This window comes from Halichoerus grypus, chromosome 11 (assembly GCF_964656455.1).
Source record: "Halichoerus grypus chromosome 11, mHalGry1.hap1.1, whole genome shotgun sequence".
Lineage (NCBI taxonomy): Eukaryota > Metazoa > Chordata > Mammalia > Carnivora > Phocidae > Halichoerus > Halichoerus grypus.
Window position 1 is genome coordinate 15,381,034 of NC_135722.1, and position 24,033 is coordinate 15,405,066.

At 58.2% G+C, this 24,033-nt stretch overlaps 1 protein-coding gene across 17 annotated transcripts in view; it reads right to left on the minus strand.

Moving 5' to 3' along the window:
* The window catches only part of DGKZ (diacylglycerol kinase zeta), a 40,796-nt gene that overhangs the window by 5,031 nt on the left and 11,732 nt on the right, over positions 1 to 24,033 (minus strand). For 4 of the 17 annotated variants that reach the window (XM_078058098.1, XM_078058097.1, XM_078058096.1 and 1 more), the window contains 18 exons: positions 6,822 to 6,930; positions 6,276 to 6,371; positions 5,871 to 5,954; positions 4,732 to 4,788; positions 4,263 to 4,331; positions 3,257 to 3,328; positions 3,029 to 3,145; positions 2,857 to 2,928; positions 2,525 to 2,620; positions 2,171 to 2,253; positions 2,008 to 2,068; positions 1,810 to 1,923; positions 1,578 to 1,718; positions 972 to 1,050; positions 741 to 796; positions 506 to 568; positions 330 to 403; positions 130 to 241 (listed from right to left, as the gene is read on the minus strand). In XM_078058098.1, the coding sequence (XP_077914224.1) occupies positions 130 to 241; positions 330 to 403; positions 506 to 568; positions 741 to 796; positions 972 to 1,050; positions 1,578 to 1,718; positions 1,810 to 1,923; positions 2,008 to 2,068; positions 2,171 to 2,253; positions 2,525 to 2,620; positions 2,857 to 2,928; positions 3,029 to 3,145; positions 3,257 to 3,328; positions 4,263 to 4,331; positions 4,732 to 4,788; positions 5,871 to 5,954; positions 6,276 to 6,371; positions 6,822 to 6,930 (1,555 nt within the window). Of the gene's footprint in view, positions 1 to 129; positions 242 to 329; positions 404 to 505; positions 569 to 740; positions 797 to 971; positions 1,051 to 1,577; positions 1,719 to 1,809; positions 1,924 to 2,007; positions 2,069 to 2,170; positions 2,254 to 2,524; positions 2,621 to 2,856; positions 2,929 to 3,028; positions 3,146 to 3,256; positions 3,329 to 4,262; positions 4,332 to 4,731; positions 4,789 to 5,870; positions 5,955 to 6,275; positions 6,372 to 6,821; positions 6,931 to 7,268; positions 8,004 to 12,411; positions 12,545 to 15,320; positions 15,404 to 24,033 lie in introns of those variants that run through there. The other 13 variants (XM_036104974.2, XM_036104979.2, XM_036104977.2 and 10 more) reach the window with 10 other exon arrangements.

Sequence of the window (24,033 nt, forward strand, 5' to 3'; positions counted from 1 at the left end):
GAGCCGAAGGCAGAAGCTTAACGACTGAGCCACCCAGGCGCCCCTCCCCGTTCCATCTTGGGACAGTGCTCCTGGTCACTGTGGGGACAGAGCCAGGGCTCCAGGCAGGTCCCATGCTGGCCCACTCACCAGAGATGTCATGGTAAAGCCAATGACCTCGAGGTAGCCATCGTCGTGCCGCTGGGGCTCAAAGTCGTGGTGCTCCCCAGGGTGGCCCCAGGGCATGGTGCCTGCACAGTACCTGAAGGGGAAAGCAACACAAGGGCCTTCAGAGGACTGTCGTGCAGGGTGGAGACATCAGGGCACACACAGGGCCCTCCCGTCCTCACCTGGGGATATTCAGGAAAACAATGCACTGGGGTTTCAGGTCCTGAATCTTGGGGGTCAGGTCAGTTCCGTCACACTGCAGGCAGGACCAGGGGAGGGTGTAGGGTATATATGGTGCCGAGGCGGCCTCCGTCCCCGCTGGGCCCACCCACCCTGCCTGCCAGCTTGGCCCGCTTACCACCACTCGGATGTGCTTGGCCAAGTCCTTAGAGCTGCCCATCAGGAAGTCAGAGAAGGCTGTCTGTGGGTGAGAGAGGGCGTCACCATCTGGCGACAGGGACTTTTGCTCACCACTGCCCGGCAGGGGTCCTGTGGCCTGGCACATACAGGTATGCAGGGGGCACAGGCGGGAGAATAGTGGGCATGGTGGGGGGGGAAGGGGGGGGCCTGTTGCTGGCAGATCCCAGACTCACCCCGGCATAGAACATCTTATTCCGAAAGCGGCTGTTGAATTTCTCTGGGTTGGCCTCTGGGGGGCGACAAGAACCGGGACAGTCAGTCATTCTGAACCTGCTGGGGCTTCCCAGGCTGGGGTGGGGAACGAGGGCTGGGAACTGCCAGGGGCAAGTTCTGACCCTCTCGGGACCCTCCTGTGTCCTCCCCTCCCCAGCCTCCCGATGCTTTCGCACCAACTGGTTGCCCACCTCGAGACTCATGAAATTCCAGGGTGACGTGGGCATCAAAGCCCAGGCTGAAGTAGTTGTTGAAGACATCCAGGGGCAGCTGGAAAAAGGTCAAGGGCCCAGCATGAGGGCTGGGCCACACAGCCACCTCCCTGCTCTGGCCACCAGGCTGGCTTGGCCCACGCAGTTTTGGAAGCCTTTCCCACAGTTACCAGGATCCGCCAGAAAGCTCTTCCCTCTAGCCCGAAGCCTGCCTCCAGTTCTGCCCTCTCGGCTCCCAGCTCCCGTGGGCTGCTCCAAGTGCCCCGTATACCAAACACCCTGGGCCCTGCTGGCACGCTCTTCCCTGGCTTTCCAGTCCCCCCACCCCCGACACTTCGTCCACAAGTGCCGTATTCTGTAGGGGCTCCGTGAGAACGGGGACTTTGTTTTGTCGCTGCTTAAAATGATGCCTGGCATGTGGTGGATATTCAGTAAATGTTTGCCCAGAGGCTAGCTTACGGGGTACCATTATTACCATCGTACAGGAGAGGCTGAAAGTCTGGAGAAATGAAGAGATTTGTCCAAAGCCCCAGAACCGGCAAGTGGGGCAGAGGGCTTTCCCCATCATGGCCCTGGCCGACCTACCCGGTCAGTGGCGCCCTCATCACGCTCCTCTGGCCCTGCGTCGGGGTTGGGCTCAGCACGGAGGTCCCAGCGGTCTAGCTGCACCACATTCCCCTCCTCCACGTGGGAGAGGATCTTGGACACGGGCTCATCCGTGTAGCCCTGGGGGGACAAGGCAGGAACTGAGCCTCTCTTGGGGAGAGCCCCCCCCAGCAGCACAACCCACCCCCGCTCCCCGCCTCTGGGCTCTTACCCCACCCCAGTTGAGGGTACGGGCCAAGTCATTGCCAGTGCCCAGGGGCAGAATGGCAACGGGGGGTGGTGGCTTTAAGCGCAGCTGGTCCAGAGTGGAGAGGATCCAGCCGACCTGGAGGGGGCAGAGCAGAAGAGGCCCGGTCAGACCAGCGGGGGCCCAGGCGCGGGCCCCCGCTGGAGAGGCAGGAGGACTCACCGTGCCGTCGCCTCCACACGCCAGGATGCGCAGGTTGTGCACTTTGCGGTACATCTCCAGCCTAGAGTCAGAGGACAGGAACAGAGCCAGGGGACGTGCGCCTGACCCTCTGCGCCAGGCAAGCCGTCCCCACCATCTCCACAGAGCCGCAGCAAGTACTTACGCCTCCTTGGGCCCTCCCTGGCTCAGGTCAAAGACTTGTCGGGGGTTGAGATACCACAGGAAGGACTGGATGATCTTAGCGCCCTGTAGGGGGCACCGGGGGAGTCGGTCAGGGCTGGTGGACTGAGGTGGGGAGAAGCATGTGAGGAGGAGGAAGGACGTGGCTGTGGGAACCAGGCCCAGCAAGGGGCGAGGGGTGGAGACAGGCTCCGATTTCCTCAGGACCTCTGGGCGAGAGGGATGGGGCAGGAGCCTGCAATGGAACCTGGGAGCATTTGCTGGGGAGGGAAGGGGTGCGGAGCTTGACCCCGCTCCTCCCCCGGAGGCTTTCAATGGAGAGGGAGGCTGTGTGTACCTGGTTGCCCCCACTCTTGGGGTTCACAAACACCAGCAGGGGCTTCATGAGGGGCGACGGGGTGGGCCTGATGATGAAGGGTCTCCAGCGGCCCTCCTTGGAGACAGAGAGACTATAAGACTCTACCCTGGCTGGACAGACCTCACGCTCGTTCTTGGCAGGGTCCCCTCACGTTCTGCCTCCAGGGCAGACCTTAAGGTGGGCCTGGCCACAGAGAGGCAACTCGGATCTGGCCTCCCACCTTCCTCAGGGGCCCAGGGAGCTCAGCACTTCAAGAAACAGGCCCCTCCTTCCTGTTCCCCTCCAGCTGCCCACCCAGCCCCAGGACTAACCTCTGGCCCCTTCTTGCTAGATTTCCTCTTGAAGGATGCTCTTTTTTTCTTCTTGCTTGCCTTGAGGGTATTCTGCAAGGGAAGCAGGGGCATTGGCAACAAGGCAGGTGGGCTGGGGCGGCTGGCAGAGCCCACGCGTGGGGGTGCTGTCACGGGTGCAGGCAGCACTCACCTGTGGCCTGCGGGCGCGGAGGATCCAGGTGGGCGGGATGACCACAGCAGCGTGCACGCCCAGGGAGCACGGCTCCTCTATCTGTTGCAGCATGAAGCAGGACACCTTGCTGTGGTACTAGAAGGGCGGGGGGCGCAGCTGAGCTCGGCCTGAGCTGAGCCCTGGAGGCCCCCCTCCCAGTGCCACCCCGGGGACAGCCTCCGGGGGGCCGGGGCGAGCACCACTTACTGCCTGCTTGCACCAGGAGCAACTGATGGCCACAATCTCCTTGCTGTGGAAGGTGAACTTCTGCTGGAAGCCCTAGGGTGGAAAGGGTAGTTGGGGCACCAGCGGCCGGGCCCAGAGCAGCAGGCCCAGCCCCTCTTCCGTGGCCAACCTCTCTCCACCCAGGGAAATTGAGCCCATTTTTAAAAATTAAAACAACTGTCAAATAAGCCCCTGGAGCAGGGAGGCCTGCGATTCTCTGAAGTTACCCGCAAGGCGCTGGGTGCACACACCTGACCTGTTAGAAGGGGTCACAGCTAACTCCTGCCAGTGGAGATTCCCTCCTTCCTGACCCCAGACCCCGAAGCCCCCCGGTACATGCTTAGAGTGCTTCATACTTCTTCACGGCACCTGTCACATTCATTCCCCTGTTCATTCCACAGACATTTACTGGGGGCCTGCTGTGTGCTGGACCCCGTGCTCGGCACTGAAAGTGAGCAGAGGAAAGAGGGACGAGGCCCCGAGACCTTCCAGAGCCTGCGCTTACTGAGGGAAACAGAGCAGAAGCAGATGACGAGTAAGTGGCCGCCACGCTGTGGACTGTGCTCAGGAAGACTGCCCGCAGAGTCTGTCTTCAAGCCACAGCCTCCCCCAGGAAGGCAGGGACCTCACTACCCAGCTCGGGGCTCAGCACCCAACAGGGGTGCGACAAATACTGTGCTCAGTTACCAAACGAGTACGTCTATATACAATTCTCAGAGGGCTCCCGCACGGCTTCAAGGCGGTCCAGATACACCGCACGAGCAGCTCACTTTCTTCCCTGCTCTCCCGCTCCGTCCAGAGACCTGGGTGTTTGGGGACTGATGGGGCACCTCAGCCAGGTTGGGAGCGAGCCCTAGGACTCCGCACTCAGGAGACACCGTCAGCCACGGGCGGCTCACACTGGACTCATGGCCTGAGGCTCAGGGGCCGCAGGGTCCAGGTCCGGGGAGGGGAGCGGGCTGGCCCACGTCCCGGGGCAGAGCCTCACCTTCCCACAGTGGCGACACTTGCCATCCTGGCGTCGCCGGTGTACCCAGTGGTGCCGCACAAAGGTTGGCTGGTGGAGGAGGAGAGAGAATCACTAGAGTGAGGGGTGGTGAGGCGCGAGCCCTGAGTGTGGCCTGCACCCCTCAATATATTAACGTGAGGCGTGGGGCTGCAGGAAGCTCTGCAGAAGCGAGTGAGAGCGGCTGGAGGTTTCTCTCCATGGCCTCCAGGTGGGGGCCGAGGCTCCGGCCGGGGGAGAAGAGCGAGGAGGCACGAGAGGCAGGCGGTGCCTCCCCCCCGCCCCGCAGGCAGGGCCAGCCAGGCCTTCCCCATCGAGGCCCTCTCCGAGCCTCAGCCCTGCACCTCCCTGCACCCCAGAGCAGCCTCAAAGGGGCACTCTGGAGACACTGCGGAGAAGGCCCCTCAGGAAACCCGGGGCCTCCTCACCCATAACTACCCTGGGCACGTACCTCACGGATGTTCCTGGAGCCTGATTCGCGGAAGGACGGCTTACAGCGGAAATTTATCTGTGAAGCATCGTAAGGACCAGCCAGATGTCAGAGCCTCCCTTCAGGGGCTCAGGCGTCTAGCCACCTTCTCCAGCGAAGTGTCACTCAGGGTCATCCTCACAAGGCAGGGATTGCCCCAAATCATCCTGGGAGCCCTCAGAATGTGAGACCCCTCTTCTCAGAAGCCCTCCTGCATCCCTGCCTCCTCTCCACTAGCCAGAAGGACCCTTTCCTTCCTCTGTCAGTCCGCTGGCATGGGGGACACTGGGAGTGTCCACCTCCCCCACTAAAAGGCAGCACGCTGTGCTCCCCCCAGATTTTCCCTCACCCTCTGGGGCTCCCAGCCGAGGCGCGTGCAGGCGCCCCGATCCTTGCTGGCAGACCTGCGCTGGCTAGTCCCTGGAGACCATTAGCTCATCCGTGGAAACTGGTCTGGTCTCCACCTCGGGCTCTGGAACGTCTGGGGCTAGGTTTCTCTTTTCCCAACCGTCCCTGCTTCAGCCTTAGCACAGTTGCAGGGAAACCTTGCTCTAGGAGTCAGGGGCTGGGGCAAGTGGCCCACGTTAGCCTTGTTCATGCTGTTCCCAGTCCTGCAGGCTTTCCCATGTGCTGCCTGGGGAGCCCTCCCACCTTCTGCCCGGACCTGCCTCCCCAGGGTTCCCTCTACTTCCCTTCAGAAGCACGGGGCCCAGACATGCCACCAGCTGTCGACACACTGCGGACAACTGTCCTTAGGGAAGGGTCTCTAGGGCAGGGGTGTGTAGCGGACAGGGCCAAGCTTCGGCAAGATAACAGCCCCTTCTAAATGTGGACCTCGGTGTGGGTAAAATGGTGTCTTGGCCGTCACTCACTCATTCATCCCACTGACAGTCAGTGAGCCCCACTCTGTGCCAGGCTTGTTCTGGGCAGTGGGGGTAGGGTAGATAAAAAGGGGGGAGACAGGATTCAAATGCAGGCATTTCAGCTCCAGGGTCTTTGGCTCTACACCACCACGCAGCCTGGGACGCTCTTGGCAGGTGAGGCGTGTAACGTGAATAGGCGTGCAGAGACACACACGTGTGTGTACAAGATGCCTTGGGCGGGAAAGGCTGAGCACGCACCCTCACCTTCTCCAGTTGTTCGATGCAGGGAGTGTGCACCACGATCTTGCAGGCTGCACACTTTCTCCGGGACACTGATTTCTGCTGCAGAAAACGAAGAGAGGGCCCTGAGGCACCAGGTAACTCCATCCAGGATGCTGCCCCAGGGCAGGAAGAGAAATCCTTACATGTGCCCCGGCACAGCTGCCCTCTGTGTTCACTGGGAATTCGCAGTGCTGGCATCAGAACACAGTCCCCATTCCTCCTGCCATCCTCAGGCAGCCCTCAGCAGGGGCGCTCAGGGGAGCGTCTTGTTCCCACCTTCCCTGGGAAGGGCTACAGCTGTCAGGCCAGCAGAAGTCCGCCTACAGGCTTCTAGACCCGCTCCACCAGCAGGGGGCAGCATGCTACCCAGGGCTCACTCACCAGCATCTTAGCTACACAGTACTGCTCCCCAACATAGCAGAAGTCCCCCGACACGTTGGTCTCGAACCAGATGTGTTCCCCATACGTCGCGGACTCCTAGACCACGAGATGAGCGTGCTCAGCGCAAACCTGCTACCCGACCCATCAGTCAGTCCCTGCCCTGCCCTACAGACTCACCTCTCTCCCAAGACAAACCTGCTCCAGCTACCGCAATCTATTCTGCTCCATCCTGTTTCCCCACTGTCCCTACTTTTTTTTTTTGAAGATTTAAAAAGGTTTTTTTAAGTAATCTCTACACCCAACGTGGGGCTCAGACTTACAACCCCCGAGATCAAGAGCCGCAAGCTCCACCAACTGAGCCTGCCGGGCGCTCCTCCCACTATCCCTGCTCTTGAGGGCTGGGCTCAAACGTGGCCACCCCAGCAGGTCTGCCCTGATCCCAAAGGCCCATGGGCTCCTCCTGCAGCTGCCCCCCGCACTTCCCTCCACCTCCAGCTGCTGCCCTGGTACCCACCTGTCCCTCCCTCCCAGCACCCTGCCACTCACGCTCCAGTCCACAGTGCTCCGGATCTGCCGCTCTGGCTCGCTGCACAGGGCCCCGGGAGTGGGAGGAGGGGGTGCCAGGTGCTGGAGGCCCGACTTGGTGATGGCTTTCCTGCAGAAAAGGAGATCGCTGAGGCCAGCTGAGCACCTGGAGACTGCTTCCTTCCCCCCTTACCTGGGATCTCTGCCCTCACTGTGACTTCAACCCCTGGCCAAGACGGGGACCGCAGTGAGGAGGGTAGGGGATGCCCCATGGCAGCCTAGGGCTCTGGGAGGTTCCCTGCAGGAGACTTAGCCCTCCTCACAGCCCTTGTGGGGTGCGCTGGCTTCCAGGCACTGTCCAGAGCTATTCCCAAGAGGGGTGGGGGGGGCGGGCCGCAGGCCAGGCAGAGCCTGGAGGTCCTTCCCCCAGGCCAGCCCCCTCGCCCTGCCAGCCACAGCTATACCTACGGAAGCAGGGCACTCCAGGTCTGGGGTCCTGCCGACTTGCGCCGTAGGGCCACCTGGCGCCTGCGGGACAGCGGGCGCACACGGGCGGGCATCAGCACACCAGCTGTGCTGCCTGAGGCTCTTCGGGCCCCAGGACCAGGGTGCTGGCCGGGGGGCCGCTGCTGGCTGAGGCGCCGATAGTAACCATGCAGGCCCCAGAGGGCGCGGTCATACACCACGTCTGCAGGGAGCAGGGGGGCCGAGGCCCGGCGCCGGCGCAGGCAGCGAAGCATGGGCACGAGGGTGCCCCGGTGTGAGGAGGGCCCTGGTCTCTTGGCGCCCGGCTGGGGGGCACTCAATGCCGCAACGGCCACGTCCTCCTCCTCAGGCATGCCTAAGAGCCCAGCCAACAGCAGGGGTGTGCCCAGAGGCTGCGCCCCGCCCGTGGCAGCCTGGGGGGCGGGCACCTCATCCACGACGAAGCGGGGGTTGCAGGCAGGGGGCACGGTGCTGGAGCGCCGGCGGCTGGTGCCCCGGGCCCCCACCCCGCAGCTCAGGAGGCAGCCCTGGAGCTGTGTGCTGGAGCGGCGCCGCTGGACCAGCGAGGCGGAGGCCTGCCCGGCAGGGGAGCGGCGGCGGGCCTTGCCTGTGGGCAGCCCCACGCTGCTGGGCCGCCGCTGCCCCTCCCCGGGGCCCGGCGCCTTCCGCTGGAAGCGTCTCCTAAAGAAGGTCTCCATGGCAGGGCCAGGCGGACGGCTGTTGGGCAGAGACCGGGAGCATCAGGAGCTGGGCCAGCCTATGGCCCACCCTGCGCCCAGGAGCCCAGTCACAGCCTCTGCCCTTTGAGCAGAGAAGGGACACAGGGGGGAAGGGGGAGGGCCCACGGCCTCTGACCTCCATAAACGCGGTGTTTGAGGGTACCACGGAATCCTCAGGGGAGCCCACATTTACCACTGCCGGAAGCACTAACACCCCGTCCCCCCCAGTTATACCCTATGCTGCCCCAGGAGTAATGGGTACAAGGGGCTTCTGGCCAGCCATGCGGCTCCCCTGTCCAGGCACCACAAACCACAAAGCCCTGGCCTTTGACTCCCTCGCCTGAAGCTGATGGAAAAGAAAAAAAGGAAGCTGGAAGCCCGCAGTCCTGGGTCCCCGGTTACAATTGGCCTCTACAGATGGAGGGACCAAGGATAAGCCTTTTCTTTTCCTCTCATTGGGCCTTTGTTTGGCTACCGACTCAGGGCAGCTTAGGTTTAGGTGTCCCCTCCTGGGACATGGCACAAACTAAGCTATGATAATAAAATGAGGCTCTCTGAAAAGAAATTCAGTCCGGATAAGACCCCCAGATTCTCTCAGCCCCAAGTCGTGGGGTCAGGCTGAGAGTGGCACTAGAAATGGAGCCAATCTGACTTAGGGATCAAAGGACCCTGGGGACCAAGGCCCTCAGGACTGGAGGAGAGCCGCACAGGGGGAGAGTCACCCTAGGCCTCACGCAGGGCCACTTTGTATGGGGAGCAACAAGAGGCCTGAGCCAAAAGAAAAGCCTTCCAGGTATGTTCGGGGTGTGCATCTCTACCTCTGAGCGGCTAAAAGAAAGAACTTTCCTGTACTAGACTGCTCTGTCTTACCCTTCTGCAGAGGCCTAATATGGATCTCCCACGTGTGAAAGTACCGGCTGATGGGGGATGTTTGAACACCCTTCCAGCCCTGCTGCCAAGGGAGCCGGTGAACTGCACTGTGTCCGAGGGGCCAACGCTGGAAGCTCCAACTCTCCGCCCCAGAGTTCCCTCCTGCAGGGAGGCAGAACCCATGGGGACCATCCTTCCTCAAACCATCCTCCCTTGACCTGTGCTGAACATGGGCCCAGCTTCCTTCGCCAGCTCACCTACTCCCGGCTGCCTCTTCTTCACAGGCTGCTGGGATTACTGCACCCTCACTTCTTCTGAAGGTGGGGGAAGGGCAGGAAGCCTGGTAGGCTTGGCGGCCGGGAGGGGAATGCCTCCAGAATGCCCAGGGATGCCTGTGCCCCGCCATCAGGTGACCTCCTGGGCCCTGGCAGCCACAGAGAGGTCAGAGCCACAGCCATGGGACATCTGCCTGGGGCCGACAAGAGAAACCTGTCTGCCTGCTGAGGGCCTGGCAGAAGTCAGGCATGGTGGTGGCTGGGAGCCTTGGACAAATGGTGGTGGGTGCTAGGCTTGAGGACTCAGGCCCGGGCTGCGTGTCTACTGCCTGTTTCTCCCACCACCCGCTCACCCACTCTTTAATCCGCGATGACCCTGGGAGTCCGGGCAAGCAACGCCAGGCCCTGGACGGGTGTGGGGGTGTTCAGGGCGAGGCACATGGGGCCAAGGTGTCCGAGCTCCCGTGATCAGGGAGCAGCGGAGGCAGTGTGCCGGGGGGAGCAGTGCTCGAGACTGCCTGTTACAGTCCCCGGCCTCTGCAGGGGACAGGGAGAAGGGTAGGAGGTAAGCTCTGCACGTAGGAGAACAAGTGTGGACAGAGAGCTCTCGGCTTCCTACTAAAATCAATAGCACCACAGCTAACGTGTTTTGAGTGCCCACCATGTGCCAGGCACTCTGCTAAGCCCTTTACAAACACACGTATCATTTTATAAACCAGAGCAACGTGGAAGAATAGGTACTGCATCCTGCCATGTTCCTGATGGGAAACTGAGGCACAAGGAGGCAACTTGCCCGGAAGTCCACAGCGAGCAATGGGGAGCCAGTGACGGAACCCAAGGCTGCGTGAAGGCAAAGCCTGTGTTCCAGGAGCCACAGTGGAGTAGGCTCTTTCCTTCTGGGCCACGGGGCTGGGACTGAGGGGGGATGGCCAGGGAGGGGAACCCTAATAAAAGCAACAACGGCCCCGTTGACTCAACACCTACAATGGGACAGGCCCCGAGCTAAGTACTTTCATTTATCATCTCACTTGATCCCCACCACAACCCCACGAGGCGGGCAGCGTCAGCGGCTCCATTACAGAAAGGAGGCCTGAACAGGTGCAGTACGTGCCCCAGGTCACAAGGCCGGTCAGTGGCAGAACCGCGACCCGAACCCAGGGCTGCCTGACTCCGGTCTGCTCGGCACCTGGGAAGAGAAGCCCGAGGGCCCGGCTGCCCGTTGCTGCCCGGGCGCTGGCTCGTCAGCACTCCCCCGGGGTGTCGGCTTTCCCCGCCCGTCTGGTCAGGCCGCCCTGTGACAGCTGCCCGGCCTGGAGATTAGTCACCCGGACACACCGCCTGATGCTAGTGTCACCCAGAAAACAAAAGGCCACAGTCGGTAGGGGGAGGTGCTGCGGGCACCCTGTGAGCAGCGATGAGGCCTGGGCCCTGCCGGCTGCCCCAGACCCACACCGACAAGAGAGGCCTGGAGTCGCATCGGCGGCCTGGCGGCGCAGTCACTGCGAGCGGGGCGCAAGGCGGGCTAGGCCAGGCCGCTGTTGGGTGACCACGTGCAAAGCCGTCCCCACATGGGCCTCAGTTCCCTTGTTTGTCCAAGGAGGCTGCGAGACTGAACTGATATTTTACGACAAGCTGTCCTGCTCGGTACCCGTGCCTCTGTGTTCCCAGTGCCCCCTCCCCCCAGGCCCCACGCTTCCTGCTCCTCTGGTCTCCAGAGAAACCTCTGTCCTCTGGTTCCAGACTTCCTATCTCTGCCGAGGCTTCTCCTGGGTCCAGTCGGAAGCCCCCCGCGGGCCGCGGGCCCCAGCCTCTCCCCACCGCGCAGCCCAGAGGGGCGCTGTCTTCGCACCGCTCCGCGCGCCATTGGCAGCAGCCCACGCGCTACGTGCAAAGGCCACTGGAGGAGGCCCCCCGGGCTTCTGACACCAACGGCAGAGCAAAACGGCTACCCCTTAGCCTTCGCGGGGGGGACCTCACACCCAAAGGGGACAGGGACCTCCAGCTGGCTGTCGAGAGCCCAAGGAGAACGAAGGATGCCGTAGGAGAGGCACGCACGGCGGTACCCGGCCCCGTGCCCTCAAGGAACAGCAGGGCGTGTGGCTACGGGCTGCTGCCAGGACTGAGCCAGCATGAGCTCCCCAGCTCCGCCGGCTACAGGCTAGAAAGAACCAGACTCCTGGCCTCCCAGCCCAGACCATCTCACCCCCTATGTTAGTTTCAAGTGGAAAAGCCCAAGGGCCTTGGAATCCTGCATCTGCCATTGCTTTCCCGGGTGTGGATTGACTAACCTTTCTGATCCTCAACTTACTCCTCTGCAAAATGGGGATACCACCTAGTTCAGAAGGTTGGCCTAAGGGAGGTTCTGATAAAGTACCTGGTGATACCAGGCAGAGGGGAGGGGCATGGCAGGGCCTACACCTGCAGTAGACACAGGGGTATGTGGATCGTGCCATCTCCTGGGGTTTGTCTCTGCCCGTGGCAGGAGTGGGAACCCAGAAAGGGAAGCAGGAGAACCCGGGGTGGCCACCACCCACCACATGAAGAATAGAGCCTGGCAGCCAGAGTCCCCTGGGGGTATCTGCCCATGCTGTAAGGGATGCCCTCTGCCCCTCATACCAGGCCTGGCGCCCCGAGGTGCTGGCACAGGACACCCTGTGGGATGCAGCCGGGGTTCCCACTCCTGGCTGCGAGCAGGGCCCCACGTGCCCCTCTCCTCAGGGAAGGCTGGGAATGGTGCACAGTGGCCCCATGTCCAGCAGCCCCAGAGCAAGGGCCTGGCGCGGGCTCCCTAGGGGGATACTGGTCAGAAGCCACCTCTGGTGCTCTGCTCTCACAGCCCGAAGGTCAGAGGGAAGGAGCTGGGGACAGCTGGAAGGGAGGCCTGCCTTGGGGCTGGTGAGACAGGGTCCCCCTTTCCCAAGGTCTTTACTTGCTAAGAGGAGCCTGCCCAAAACAAAACAAAACAAAACAAAACAAATGCGCAGTGGGGAGCAGGTGGCCAGGGCTGCACAGGAAACACAGCCAGCAGGCCAGTGATGTTTACCTCCACGGGGCCTGGTGGGGGCAGGCACCGAGCCCACCCTTTCCCTTCCCTTCCCTTCCCTTCCCTTTTCCATCAGCTTCAGAGCCTCATCCAGGAATGGTGGTGCCTGGGCCCACCCCGATCCGTTCTTCCCCAGACCCACCCAGACAGCTACAGGAAGGAGGAAGCAGAAGGCAAGGAAGAGTTGGGGGTGGGGTGGGGGGGGAGTCCCCTTTGACCTGATCTGGAAGGCAGGGTGGCAGGCAGGAGGTGGGCGAGCGGGTGGGGCCTGGGGTCCCTGTGGGCAGGCGAGCCGGGGCTCTGGCTGGGGCTCCAGGCTGCCGGCCTGTGGCTGAGCAAGTCCTAGTTTGGAGAGCGAGCCGCTGTGGCTGCTCCTCTACCCCCTCCCCCTCGCCACCCTCCTCCCCCCCAGCCTGAGACAGCCGTTATGAAAATAACCCGATTGGTAACCAACTGCACTTCCTCTCCCAGCGGCCGCTCCAGGCCCTGCAGCAAGCAGGCGGCCGGTGGGCGGCCCGGCGCACACGCGCACCAATCCTGCCTCCTGGCTTCTCTTCCCGAAGCCCCCAGAGCCGGACTGAGCAAAAGCCCAGTAGCCTCCCCTCCACCTGGCACCCGGGAGAGCACACACAGCCCCTGCCTTGGCTCCTGGAGGAGGTCTGGGGAGGCAGAAGTGGGGGGTGGGGCGCGCCCCTTCTGGCTACCTAATGTCCTCTCGTACCCACTGGACAGGTGTTCTGGGGTCCGGGGCAAGCGTCTGAGACAGCTAATCACTGGCGCCCGTCAAAATAACCACAAAAACAGATATCCGTCGAGTCTTTCACAACTTACAAAGCACTTTTTCACAAGCATTATCAGACAGGAGGCTTATGATTCTTCTGCGTGGGTGGCATTATCGTCCCAGCTAACCAACAGGGCACCTGAGGCTCCCGGAGGCCTGTGGCTGCCCGAGCTCAGAAGTGGCTGAGCTGGGACCATCCATCCTGGGTGTCCCGGCCCTGCCAAGGGGGCCTGCCAGAGCTGCCCTGGCTTGTGTCCTGGAGAGGCCAGCCCATGTCACACAAATCCTACCCAGAATGCCACCCCCCTCCCCCAGCTCACACTCCTGGCTCTCAAGGGTTGACAGTGGCAGCTCTCAAACTTCCACAACCTTTTACACTCTTAAAAATTACTGAAGAGGGGCGCCTGGGTGGCTCAGTCGTTAAGCGTCTGCCTTCAGCTCAGGTCATGATCCCAGGGTCCTGGGATCGAGCCCCGCATCAGGCTCCCTGCTCCGCGGGAAGCCTGCTTCTCCCTCTCCCACTCCCCCTGCTTGTGTTCCCTCTCTCGCTGTGTCTCTCTCTGTCAAATAAATAAATAAAATCTTTAAAAAAAAAAAAAAAAATTACTGAAGATCCCCAAAAGGTTTTGTTTACAGAGATAAGAGCTATTGCTATTTACCATATTAGAAATTAAAACAGAAATTTAAAAAATATTGACTCATCTAAAGACAATAAGCTCAGGATGCCTGGGTGGCTCAGTCGGGTAAGCATCTGCCTTTGGCTCAGGTCATGATCCCGGGGTCCTGGGATGGAGCCCCATGTGGGGCTCCCTGCTCATCGGGGAGCTTGCTTCTCCCTCAGCCCACTGCTTGTGTTCCCTCTCTCATACACGCTCTCTCAAATAAATAAAATCTTTAAAAAACCCAAAAACCAAAACAAAAAACCCCCAATAAACTCATTACGTGTTAACATAAATAACATACTTTTTTTAAAAAAAAAAACACCCTGCATTTTCTAAAAAAAAAAATTAGCTAGAAGAGTGTCATTGTTTTAATTTTTGCAAATCTCTTTAATTTCTGGTTTAATAGAAGACAGCTGGATTCTCCTATCGGCCTCTGCAGTCAATCTGTTGTGACATGTTGTTTTGGTGGAGAATGTGAAGAAAATTCTGCCTCACACTGACATGTAGTTAGAAGAGGAAAGAGTATTTTAATAGCCTTTTCAGGCAATTATGGATGTTCTTCTTTGCTACTACATTACAATATGACAAGTGGTAGTTTCTTAAAGGTTAGTGGCGATGTGGAATCTGAAACCATATCAATGAACTTTTCACTGGTCTATCTTGCATTTTGCATTCTGTAACATCAAGCATTGGAAAATGTATTTTACTGAGTTAGGCAGATCTTCCGAATGTTGACACATTTCCTTATACAAAATCAAGAAATCACACTTGCTAACATCACTACTGGTCTCATCAGAAAAGTCTTTTAAGTCCTGAGAAGCTGTCAGGCCCTAGACGGTGGACACAAGGTCTCTAAAATTCTAATTTTTGCTTTTCAAAGGCTCAAATTTTATCATTAGCAACAAATACTGATACTGGTTTTAAAGTGACAAGCTCACTTCATTCATTTTTGAGAAAATGTCTGCCAAATACCCAAGAGTCTGAAGAGTTTTAGTTTTGTCTGTCTGGTGTTCTTCCACGTTAAAATGGTGTTCCTTAAAAAAAGTAACTGGTACAGCTCACAACTCAGCAGCAAAACCACTTTTCAAGACAAGCATCACAGTCCGGTTCGCAGCAAAACTGCCTTCTTCACACAGAATATTTGAAAAGATGTATACTCAAGGATCTGAACTTTGCAAAATTATACGGCATTTTGTTGTTGTGAGCATGAGGCATACAACGGCTTCTAGTTTACGTTGTGGGCCCTGCCTCGGTTTGCGCCCAAGTTCCAGCCGCGCCACACCACCCTGGCTTTTACACCATCAGTGCAAATGCTAACACGGTGGAAAGGGCACGAGCCAGGGCAGCTCTGAAAGTATTATTATGCAAATAGTTCCAATGGCACAAATCCTCTGGAAGGGTCTAGGGCACCCCCAGGACCATACTTTGGGAACCACTAGTTCCGAACGAATTCCAAATCCTCCAGCCTGGCAGGCGTGGCTTCTGCAGTGTGGCACTAACTCAGCCTCCTATGTCCTGACGCAAACCCGTGGGTTCTAACCGAGCCATCCTGTCCTCTGTCCCCCAATCCGGCCATGCGCACAGCATACCCTCCACCTGGAATACTGGCCCCTTCCCACCCCGTATCAAAATCCCCCCTGCTCACAGCTGCCCCAGGCAAGAATGCACCACTCCCACTAGTCACCTCACACCACTTATTTGGCTTCTTCTCTGCCACCGGACCTCTGGGAGCCTTAATTCTTTCAAATCCATATGCCTTGTTCCTCCCACCTGGCCACCAGGCCCCAAGCTCCCGGGGGCCAGGGCCCAGGTCTTGTGCATCTGGGCACGGCCCCGCACAGTGCCTGGCAGAGTCCAGTGTTTACCACCGATGGGCTCAGGAGGAAGGAAAAGGGAATTCCGTGGGGGAGGGGCGAGAGCCGTAAAGGAAGAGAAGGGCTTCCTCCGCCTCGGGTACCGCACCCAAGGGCTGACCACAGGGCCCAGGCCGGCCCAGGCCACTTCTCTTTGTTGGGCACAAGGGGATGGCAACAGCTTTTGTTTTAGCAGCTACCTTCCCCTCCTCTCCAGAGGACCTGCAGAGTGACCAGCTGAGGCCCCTTTCGGGGCCAGGTGCTATTGCCCACTCCCCGCTCTCCGTGGCTTTCCTTGTGAAACTTGGACAGCAGGACTTGGCAACGTGAGGGTGGTGGGCAAGGAAGGGAGAGGAGGAGTGACTCAGATGCTTGGGGGCTGGGCCCGGGCCCAAGCCCCCGCTCTGAGCTCCTTGCTGAAGCATCCCCAGTCTCTCCTTCGTGTCCCGAGTCCCTGTCTCAGGGTCGGGCTCCTGCAAAGCTGGGGAGAAACATCTGTAGAATGACTGACTCACTCACCCCTTTAGAGCCTCCCCTCCCAGCAACACCACAGTTCATTCTAGAGTGCCCTTGACCCCTGATTGGTCTTCCACTGTCAGCTGAGCCAAACGCAAAGCCCTGGGCCAGGACTCGACCGGCCCCTCGGCCTCCTGTCCCTTATCTTCCGTACTTTCTTACATTTTATTTGACAGACACACAATGCGCTTTGTGCCGGGCACTGTTCTAAGCATTTTACAAATTTAAACTCAGTGAACTTCATTAAGATGATTAGTATTATTATCCCCATTTTATAGGTGAGGAAACTGAGGCACAAAGAGATTAAATAACTTGCCTGTGGTCATACAGCTACGAAGTGGCAGATTCTAACCCAGGAGTCTGCTCCAGGTCCATGCTCGAAACCCCTCACTCTCCACCTCTGGAAGGGGCCCTCTGTGCTCGTGCCTTTGGCACCCAGTAGTCTATCTGGAATACCATTCCCCTCTTCTCCTTAGTGACCTCTCTCATCTTTTTCCTCTTGTCTTTTCAGAGTTGGCTCAGACACTGGCTCTGCTGGGAAGTTCCTCCCAGCCCCCTCTCCCGGGGGGTGGGCTGCTCCCATGCTCAGGCCCTCTCTTGGTTATTCTCCGCCATCAGAGCTAGTTTGCAAGTCTGTACCCCCCACCAGACTGTGAGCCCCCGGGGACCATCAACTGCCCGTAATTGCATCCCCAGGGTTTAGAAGTGCTGGACTTGGACTGAAGAGGGAATGGTGGAAACAATGAATGGTCCAGGCTCCGCTGCTTGGATGAAGCTGAGAGCAAAGAGCTCCGGGCACACCGACCCAGAGGTTGGCCGGCTCCTGAGGCCTTCTTGCCAGCACTGGGTGGACAAGTTGCTGGTTTGGGCTCTTGCGTCTCAGAGGCACACGCTGAAACCGACCCCTGACGGGGTTGCCGATATGTCTCCGAGTCTCCCAAGCCCCTGCTGGCCCCCAGGTCCTCTTCCCTCCTGGCCGAGACCTCCCGTTGCCCTCTCCTGTATCTGCAGCAGGCTCCCATCCCCCATCTGTGCGGAACAGCATGCCCCCCCATCCCTCATTCAAAATTTAACTCCCTCTGTGCTTTCTGTCCCTGTTGCTCCCTCCTCCATCCCCTATTAGATCTTCTCAGAATCAGCTGTCAACCCCTCCCCCCCAACTCCCCACCCTGCTTCTGTGCACAACACGCAGGGCCTTTTCCTGCCTTTGAGGCACTGTGCCTAAAATCTCTCGGAGAAGTCGCAGGAGACAAAGAGCTTTTGCGAGGATTTGGACTCAAAGGTCCAGAGGGGTTCTGCCTCTGACCAGCTACAGGACCTCAAGTCAAGTCTCTCAACCTGTCTGAGCCTCAATTTCCTCATCTGATACTTGGGGATAACACCCACCCTGTCTTCCTCATGGGAGCTTGAAAGTTTGTTCACGGTAACCAATTCTTCAGTTGACCAAAACTTTAAAGAAAGGAAATTAACCCCAGAGACCTAAACATTAGGACAACCACTTTGGAGCATAGCTTGGCAATGACTATCTAAGGGGAAGATACGCCACCCCGTAACGAAGCACCAGTGGAATGAACACACGAGGAGCCACGTCCTGGAACAGTCTCTGGAGGACTGCTTCCAACGGCAAAGATACTGCCAACAACCTAACTGTCCATCAACAGGGGACTGTGCAAATAGGCTGTCATCCAGTTGCAAAAGGGATTAGTATATAGCAGTCAAAACGGGTACATCAGAGCTCGTGTCTCAAGATGGTTAAATCTCCAAAACGATATGGAGGAAAAAACCTGAATTCAGAATATGTACGGTACACCATTTAAATCAAGTGCAAAACCATACAGAACAGTACTGTGTGTTGCTACGGATGGATACCTATGTAGGAAACATTTTTAAAAGGCATGAGAATACAAATACACAAAAAATAGGATTGTGGTTTCCTCTGGGGAGGGAGATAGGGGGCCTCTACCTCTATCTAAAGTAAATACAGCACGATGGTATGATTTGACCAAAGTGGTGGGTGTTACATGATTCTGTACGCTTTTCTAATTGTAAAATATTTTGTGCTTTTTAAAAGATTTTTTAAAATAATTTTTAAGAAAGCCCCTCCTCCCCCGAGGGAGAACAGCTCCCTGGGGCTGCCCTGGGTCTTCCATGGATGGGTTTCAGCAGTGGCATGGAACCCCAACTATGTTCCTTACACTGTCTCATAGTAGGAACCCCGTGTCTGTGGGGCCGGAAGGTCTCCCCCCAAAGGATGCCTTCCAGAGGAGGGTGAGCGGGTGGCAGGTTGTGTCAGTGGGGTGTCTGTGTGGGCTGGGGAGCAGGAACCAGCTTGCTCCCTTTCACAACCGCCCCCGCCTTAGTAAAATGTCAGCAAGCTGGGGAAGGGGGGGCGGAGAGCCAGGCAAGCTGTTAACCCGCGAGATGCTGATGCTGGGGCGTGGGTGGTGCAGGCCCAGGCTCCCAGACAGCTATTTTGGCATGTGCTGTGATCGGGCTCAGCCCTGGCAGGGGAGAGGCCTCTACGTGGGAGCTCTGGACTGGCACTCTGCCAGAAGCAAGGGGGAGGAGGTCTCTGAAAGGGAGGGAGAGGGCTCCGGGGCCCTTCCTCTCTCTTCAGACCTCTCACCGTGAGACGCTGAGTACAAATGAGGCCCAGTGCACTGTGCTCTCCCTCCCCAGCACCTCTCCCCAGGCCACAGGCCACAGGCCACCCGTGACCTCAGGGTGATATCAAGGGTTCCTCTGAACATGAGGAGTCTTGAGTCTTCTGCAACCTGTACTTTGAAAGCAAGATAAAAGATCACAGACTTGCCCCTCCACTGCACACCCAGCCAGGGAGCCCATGACAACCTGCTCACAACCCATTCTCCCTCATACTCTCATAGTCCCATACCCAAGGGTCCCCCCAGCCCAGCCCTGCTCCCCCTGCAGCTGGGATCCTGGTGGCAGTTCTCCCTTGGGGTCCAGGAGCGGAACGTCTCATGGGTCTCACTCCACTCCCATACAAGACAGAGCACTCAAACCCCTTTTTAGGCTCTACCAGTTTGGGGATGGGAGACTAAAACAAGAAAAGGGTGCTTGTAAGTAGGACAGCCTGTGTTGTGAAAAGATCCAGTGTGAGCTGCAGGATCCTGGGCCAGGCCTCTGACCTCTTTGAGCCTTTGTTTCTCATCTGTAAAATAGGAATAAAACCAACTACGAGACTAAGGATTACACGAAACGGATAGATTTACAGACTTCTGGCAACTGTGAACTGCCAGAGAAAGATGAGCTGGCACATCACACACCTGGATGCAGGGGAGTGTGGGGGAGGGTGGGAGTGCTCGTGTCCTCAGCCTCCTCCTCCTCTTCCTGGGCCACAGAGCTCCTGGTCTCAGACCTGCTCTCCACCACCTAACCAGGTCCCTGGTGTCTCAGCTGAGGAAGGGGGCAAAAAGGAAAGAGGACAGAATGATACATAGCTCCTCAAGGGCATCTGGTCACTGCTCTGGCCTACTCTTTTCCTACCCAAGACTACCTTCCAAGGCTCCCAGCCCTGACTAGAGTGCCAGGCAGGTCCCACGCCGAGAACTCTGGGGGTCCCCTAAGGGCATCAGAGGCTCCACAAAGGAAACAGAGGAAGCAGTCGAGTGCTTGGCACCACCCAGAGGTGCACCCACTAACCTTGCCCAGGAACAAGGGGAGCCAGTAAGCCTAGATGCACGTGCAGCAGTTTCTCCTTCTTACCCACACCGTCTCCCATGATGACTTACAGAACTGCTCAGGGGGCAGCAGCAGCCTCCAGAAGGAGGCAGAGGGGGCAGGGAGGAGGACAGGTGGAGGGTAGGGTGGAAGGTGCCAGATGAGGATTCCTCAGAACACAAGGCAGGCTGTGGGGTCTTGAGATGTGGTACAAGTTGACACGATACTGGAGTCAGGGGACCGGTGTTGGGGTTCCAGATAACCCCTAGCTAGCTGTGAGACCTTGGCCCAGTCAGGGCCACATCACTGGGCCTCAATCTTTAGGGAGGGGGAGGGGGAGGGGGAAGGGTTGGGCCAGGTACTGTGGAAGCTCCCGCCCAGCCCGCCTTCTGCCTCCTTCTGATCGGCTCTGCCCTGGCAGCGGAGTATCAGGTAACTGGCCAGTGGGAGGTGTCTGTGGGTCCACCCACAGCAGGTGTTTGGTACAAGTGGACTAGCTGGAAGGAGACTCTCCCCTCCCACCACCCTCTCCACAATGGTAGCTGTCGCCCCCCTGTGTCGCTCTAGCAATACTGCAAGGACAAGTTGCCCGTCAGCTTCTGGCCATTGAAACTCTCTCTAGCCTTTGTAGGGATATAGGGACCCAACCTCTGCTTCTCCAAGAGCCCGGGCACAGGCCAAGCCTCAGGGCCAGTGTGCCCACTCACTTCCTCCTCTGCTTGGGGGGATGACTGGCAAATTCTGGAGAGGGCTCCAGGAAGCCGAGGAGGGCAGGTCGGATTCTCTTTCCCCTACCTCCAGCTGCCCAGGGCCTAGGCTTTCTCTGACTAGGGTCACTCAGTCCTTCCTCTGTCCTTGCCTGGGAGGACATCCACTCTCCTGTTCTCTTTTGCCAGCTGGGGCAGCTCTGCATCCTGAGATTTGACCTTTTTGGAGTACGGTACGGAGAGAAAACAAAAAGAGTTGCCCATCCCCTCCCCTGACCTGTAAGCCAGTGTGTGGCAGCAAAGGAAGACAGACAGTCCTATCCCAGTTCCCGACCTCGGCTGGCTCCATGCTGGCACATGACATTGGGGGGAGGGGGCGGCGGCAGCAGAATGGGGTAAACTGACGCAAGCTCAGCCACTCGGGTCCCTTTTTCTTCTCCAGCTGGCAGGAACCCAGGGACTCTTACTTGCACCTGGTCCTCTGGACACCTGGGCCACTCCCAATATTAGCCTGAGTAGGACAAACCACCCAAAAAGGCTCCTTTGTTCCCAGGCATCCGGCACCACAGACGGGGGTTCTCGCCTCTGCAAGAGGCATCCCTCAACACATGCCTCCCCAACCACTGCAGAAACCAGCCCAAACTTCAGCTCAGGCAGCCCAGCGGGCACCCTCTACCAGTCTGGACTGCAGGCCCATGCTCACTTGGGGCCATGTGGCATCACCTCTAAATGGGACCTATTGTCTCAAACTTGTTCCACAGGTGCATTTCCTGCCCTCTGGGAACTAATGACTTTGAGCACTAAGGAAGGGCAGGGGTGGCAGAGCCAATGCTCAGGCTCCCAGGGGCTCTGGAGGCCCAGGCTCCTTATGTCTAGGTGTGTGAAGCGCCAAGTAATTTCTGATGCCCCTGAGGTGCAAAACCAGTTAATCCACAAGCTGTGCGACCTGCCCAGGGTCAGGCTGCTGGGACCAGGCCAGAGGAGAAGGAAGTCCTCTCTCTAGGTGGGCCCTGGAAGAGCAGGAGGAGACGGAGTCAATTTCCCTCCCACTTCTGACTGACCACCCCCTAGGCCAGTAGGATCTGAAGGATAAGGACAGAGGAAAACCCGTATGTCCTGGGATTAGGGCAGGGCCTATACAGATTCTTCCCGGAGGGGCTGATGGTTCCCAGCAAGGGTCCATGAGGTGGAATGGAGCTGGGAGCATCATGGCCTGGCTTTTTGTCTTGCTACGCTACAAGAGAGGAGATTCTTACTGCTCCCCAGATTCCAAGAGGGTGAAGCCAGTTGTGGGGGTCTGAGATGTGCTTTAAAGAAAAACCTCTTTAAGGAAGATGCCGAAGAGGCTGCCATTCAGGAACTGTTCTACCTGCCCAGACCGGGGATGGCAAACGCACGGCCCATGTACCACCACACTACCCCTCCCCAGCCCACAGCAGAGTGCTGATTATAGAACCCAGCCACCAAGCCAAGTTCCGAATGCAGCAGCCACCACCAATCTATGTGTCCTCTTTGGTCCTCCCTTCCAGCCACTGTCGATTCACTTATCAGGGCCCTCAGCCCCAAGGTGTGAGGATGGGGTAAATGCAGAGAAGCGCCTGGTTAAGGGTGAGGAAAAGATGGACGGGAGGGGCTGGCTTCAGCTAGGGCACTGGGGACTTTTACCTGAAAACAGCAACCAGCAAAGGTGGCTGGACCAGATTAAAAAAGCATTAAAGGGGCCGTGCCCAAAGCAAGTGTACTATTCCAAACGTCTGCCCCCTTCCTCCAACCCAAGCAAGGGGGAGGGGGGTCAGGCCCAGTGGCCATCTGATTCTCTGAGTTCCTGGGCCTGTCAGGAAAGTCTTTTCCCCTCACTGCCCTCTCCCTGACTCTACTGGGTTTTCCGAATATATTCATTTCTGAATGCCCCACTGCCCCAGCACAGAGCTACTACGCAGAGACACTCCTTACTTGCTTCCAGAGGTCGCTGTTTGATTTTCTTCTCATTAAGCAGCCTATCGGATCACTTACCATCCCCAGAGTGATGTAATACTTTGGTCCTCAAATCTGGTAGCATATTAGAAACACTTGCGAAGCTTTAAAAAAAACAAAACAAAACACCCAGGCCCAATCTCCAGACCTGATGAGTCAGGCGTGCTAAGGATAAGATCTAGGAATCTGAATTTCCTAAAGCTCCCTAGGTCATTGTGATGTTCTGTTCGGGAACCTGGTCTAGAGAAAGGGTTTTTTGGAGTAGAGTTCAAACTCTATCTCTCCCTCTGACTTGCTGTGTGACTCTGGGCAAAACCACTTATCTCTTTGAGCCTGTGTTTTTCCTCATCTATAAAAATGGAAAAGTCACACCTATCCTGCTTAGAGAATTACGTAAAGGTATTTGTTGGTTTTCTTGCTTCTTGTTCTTCCCCTGAACGTGCCTGGGGTTCATCCCACATGCACAAACCTGTGCCCTTCAGGAGGGGCACAGCCACAGGTCACAGGAGCCCAACACTTGGTACCCTGTGGGCAGGGACAGGAAGCCTCTGGCGGAGCCTCTCCCTCCCCCTCCGGAGCCTGTGAACACTGGAGGCTACATCCTGCAGAGCTGGGTGTAAACTGCTTCATCTTGTCGGGCTGTGGGTGACAAAACAGAGGCACTGGAAGCCTTGCTCCCTGCCCCGTTTTATATGACATTGAAGCTTGTGTGGCTTCACAAGAGCCCACGGAGCTCCATCTGCCAGTGTGAGAATCGTGATCTGTGTGTGTGCTTGGTGACACGGACACAAAGAACAGGGCCCTGGCCAGGGTAAGGCTGGCCGAGGGCATAGGTCGGCATTATGGGTTCGCCAACCCGCACAACACGAGAAAACTGCCCACGTTATTGGTGGGTAAAGTCTACCCTGGCAAAGGTCAGGGCAAAGCCCGGGGAGGGGGTGTGCCGAATGCCACCAAGCAGGGCAACCGAAGAAAAGTGAGAGGGAGGCCTTGGGCAGGCTCCAAGTGGTCAGAGTCCAGCCTGAGTTGGCTCTGGGGTCCTGAGCTGATTGGCTGCAAGCTCCCTGGCCACTGGAGAAGGGCAGGGGTCAGTCAGGAAAAAGCCCAAGGATCCAGGTGAGGTACTCATGGGGCTCCACCTTCCCTCACCTTACACCAGGGCTGCATGGCAGGAAGCGACTCCCAGCCAACACGGGCACACATGCCATGAGCCGCCTGCACTCAATCTTTCCACACCCTCCCCCAGTTCCTAAGGAGCTTGAACAGCCAGGATTCCAGACTGCAGCCCACCCTATCCCTTACCCAGCAAGAGCTGGATGGGGGTCAGGGGGAGAAATGCCTACTGCCCAGCCCAGGTAGAGAGGCTGGGGTCTCTCCACTAATTAAAAGCAATATAGAACAGGTGGCCAGGCACCCCCCAACCTCAAGGAGAGGCTTAAAGTGATGAGCAATTAGCTCAGTGACCAGTGCTCTGGGACAGCCATGTGTTGTGACAGTACCAACAGAGGCCATGTTCTGCAGATGCCATGCAGCGGTGGTAGGCAAACGGCCCCACCGAGGCGCGGGGCGTGGGGGGGGGGGGCCGTGACTGCGGCCAGGGGAGCTCAGAGGGGGCCCTGTTCTCTCAGTGCCCAGAACGGGTGAGTGTCCAGTCACGGGGGCCCTA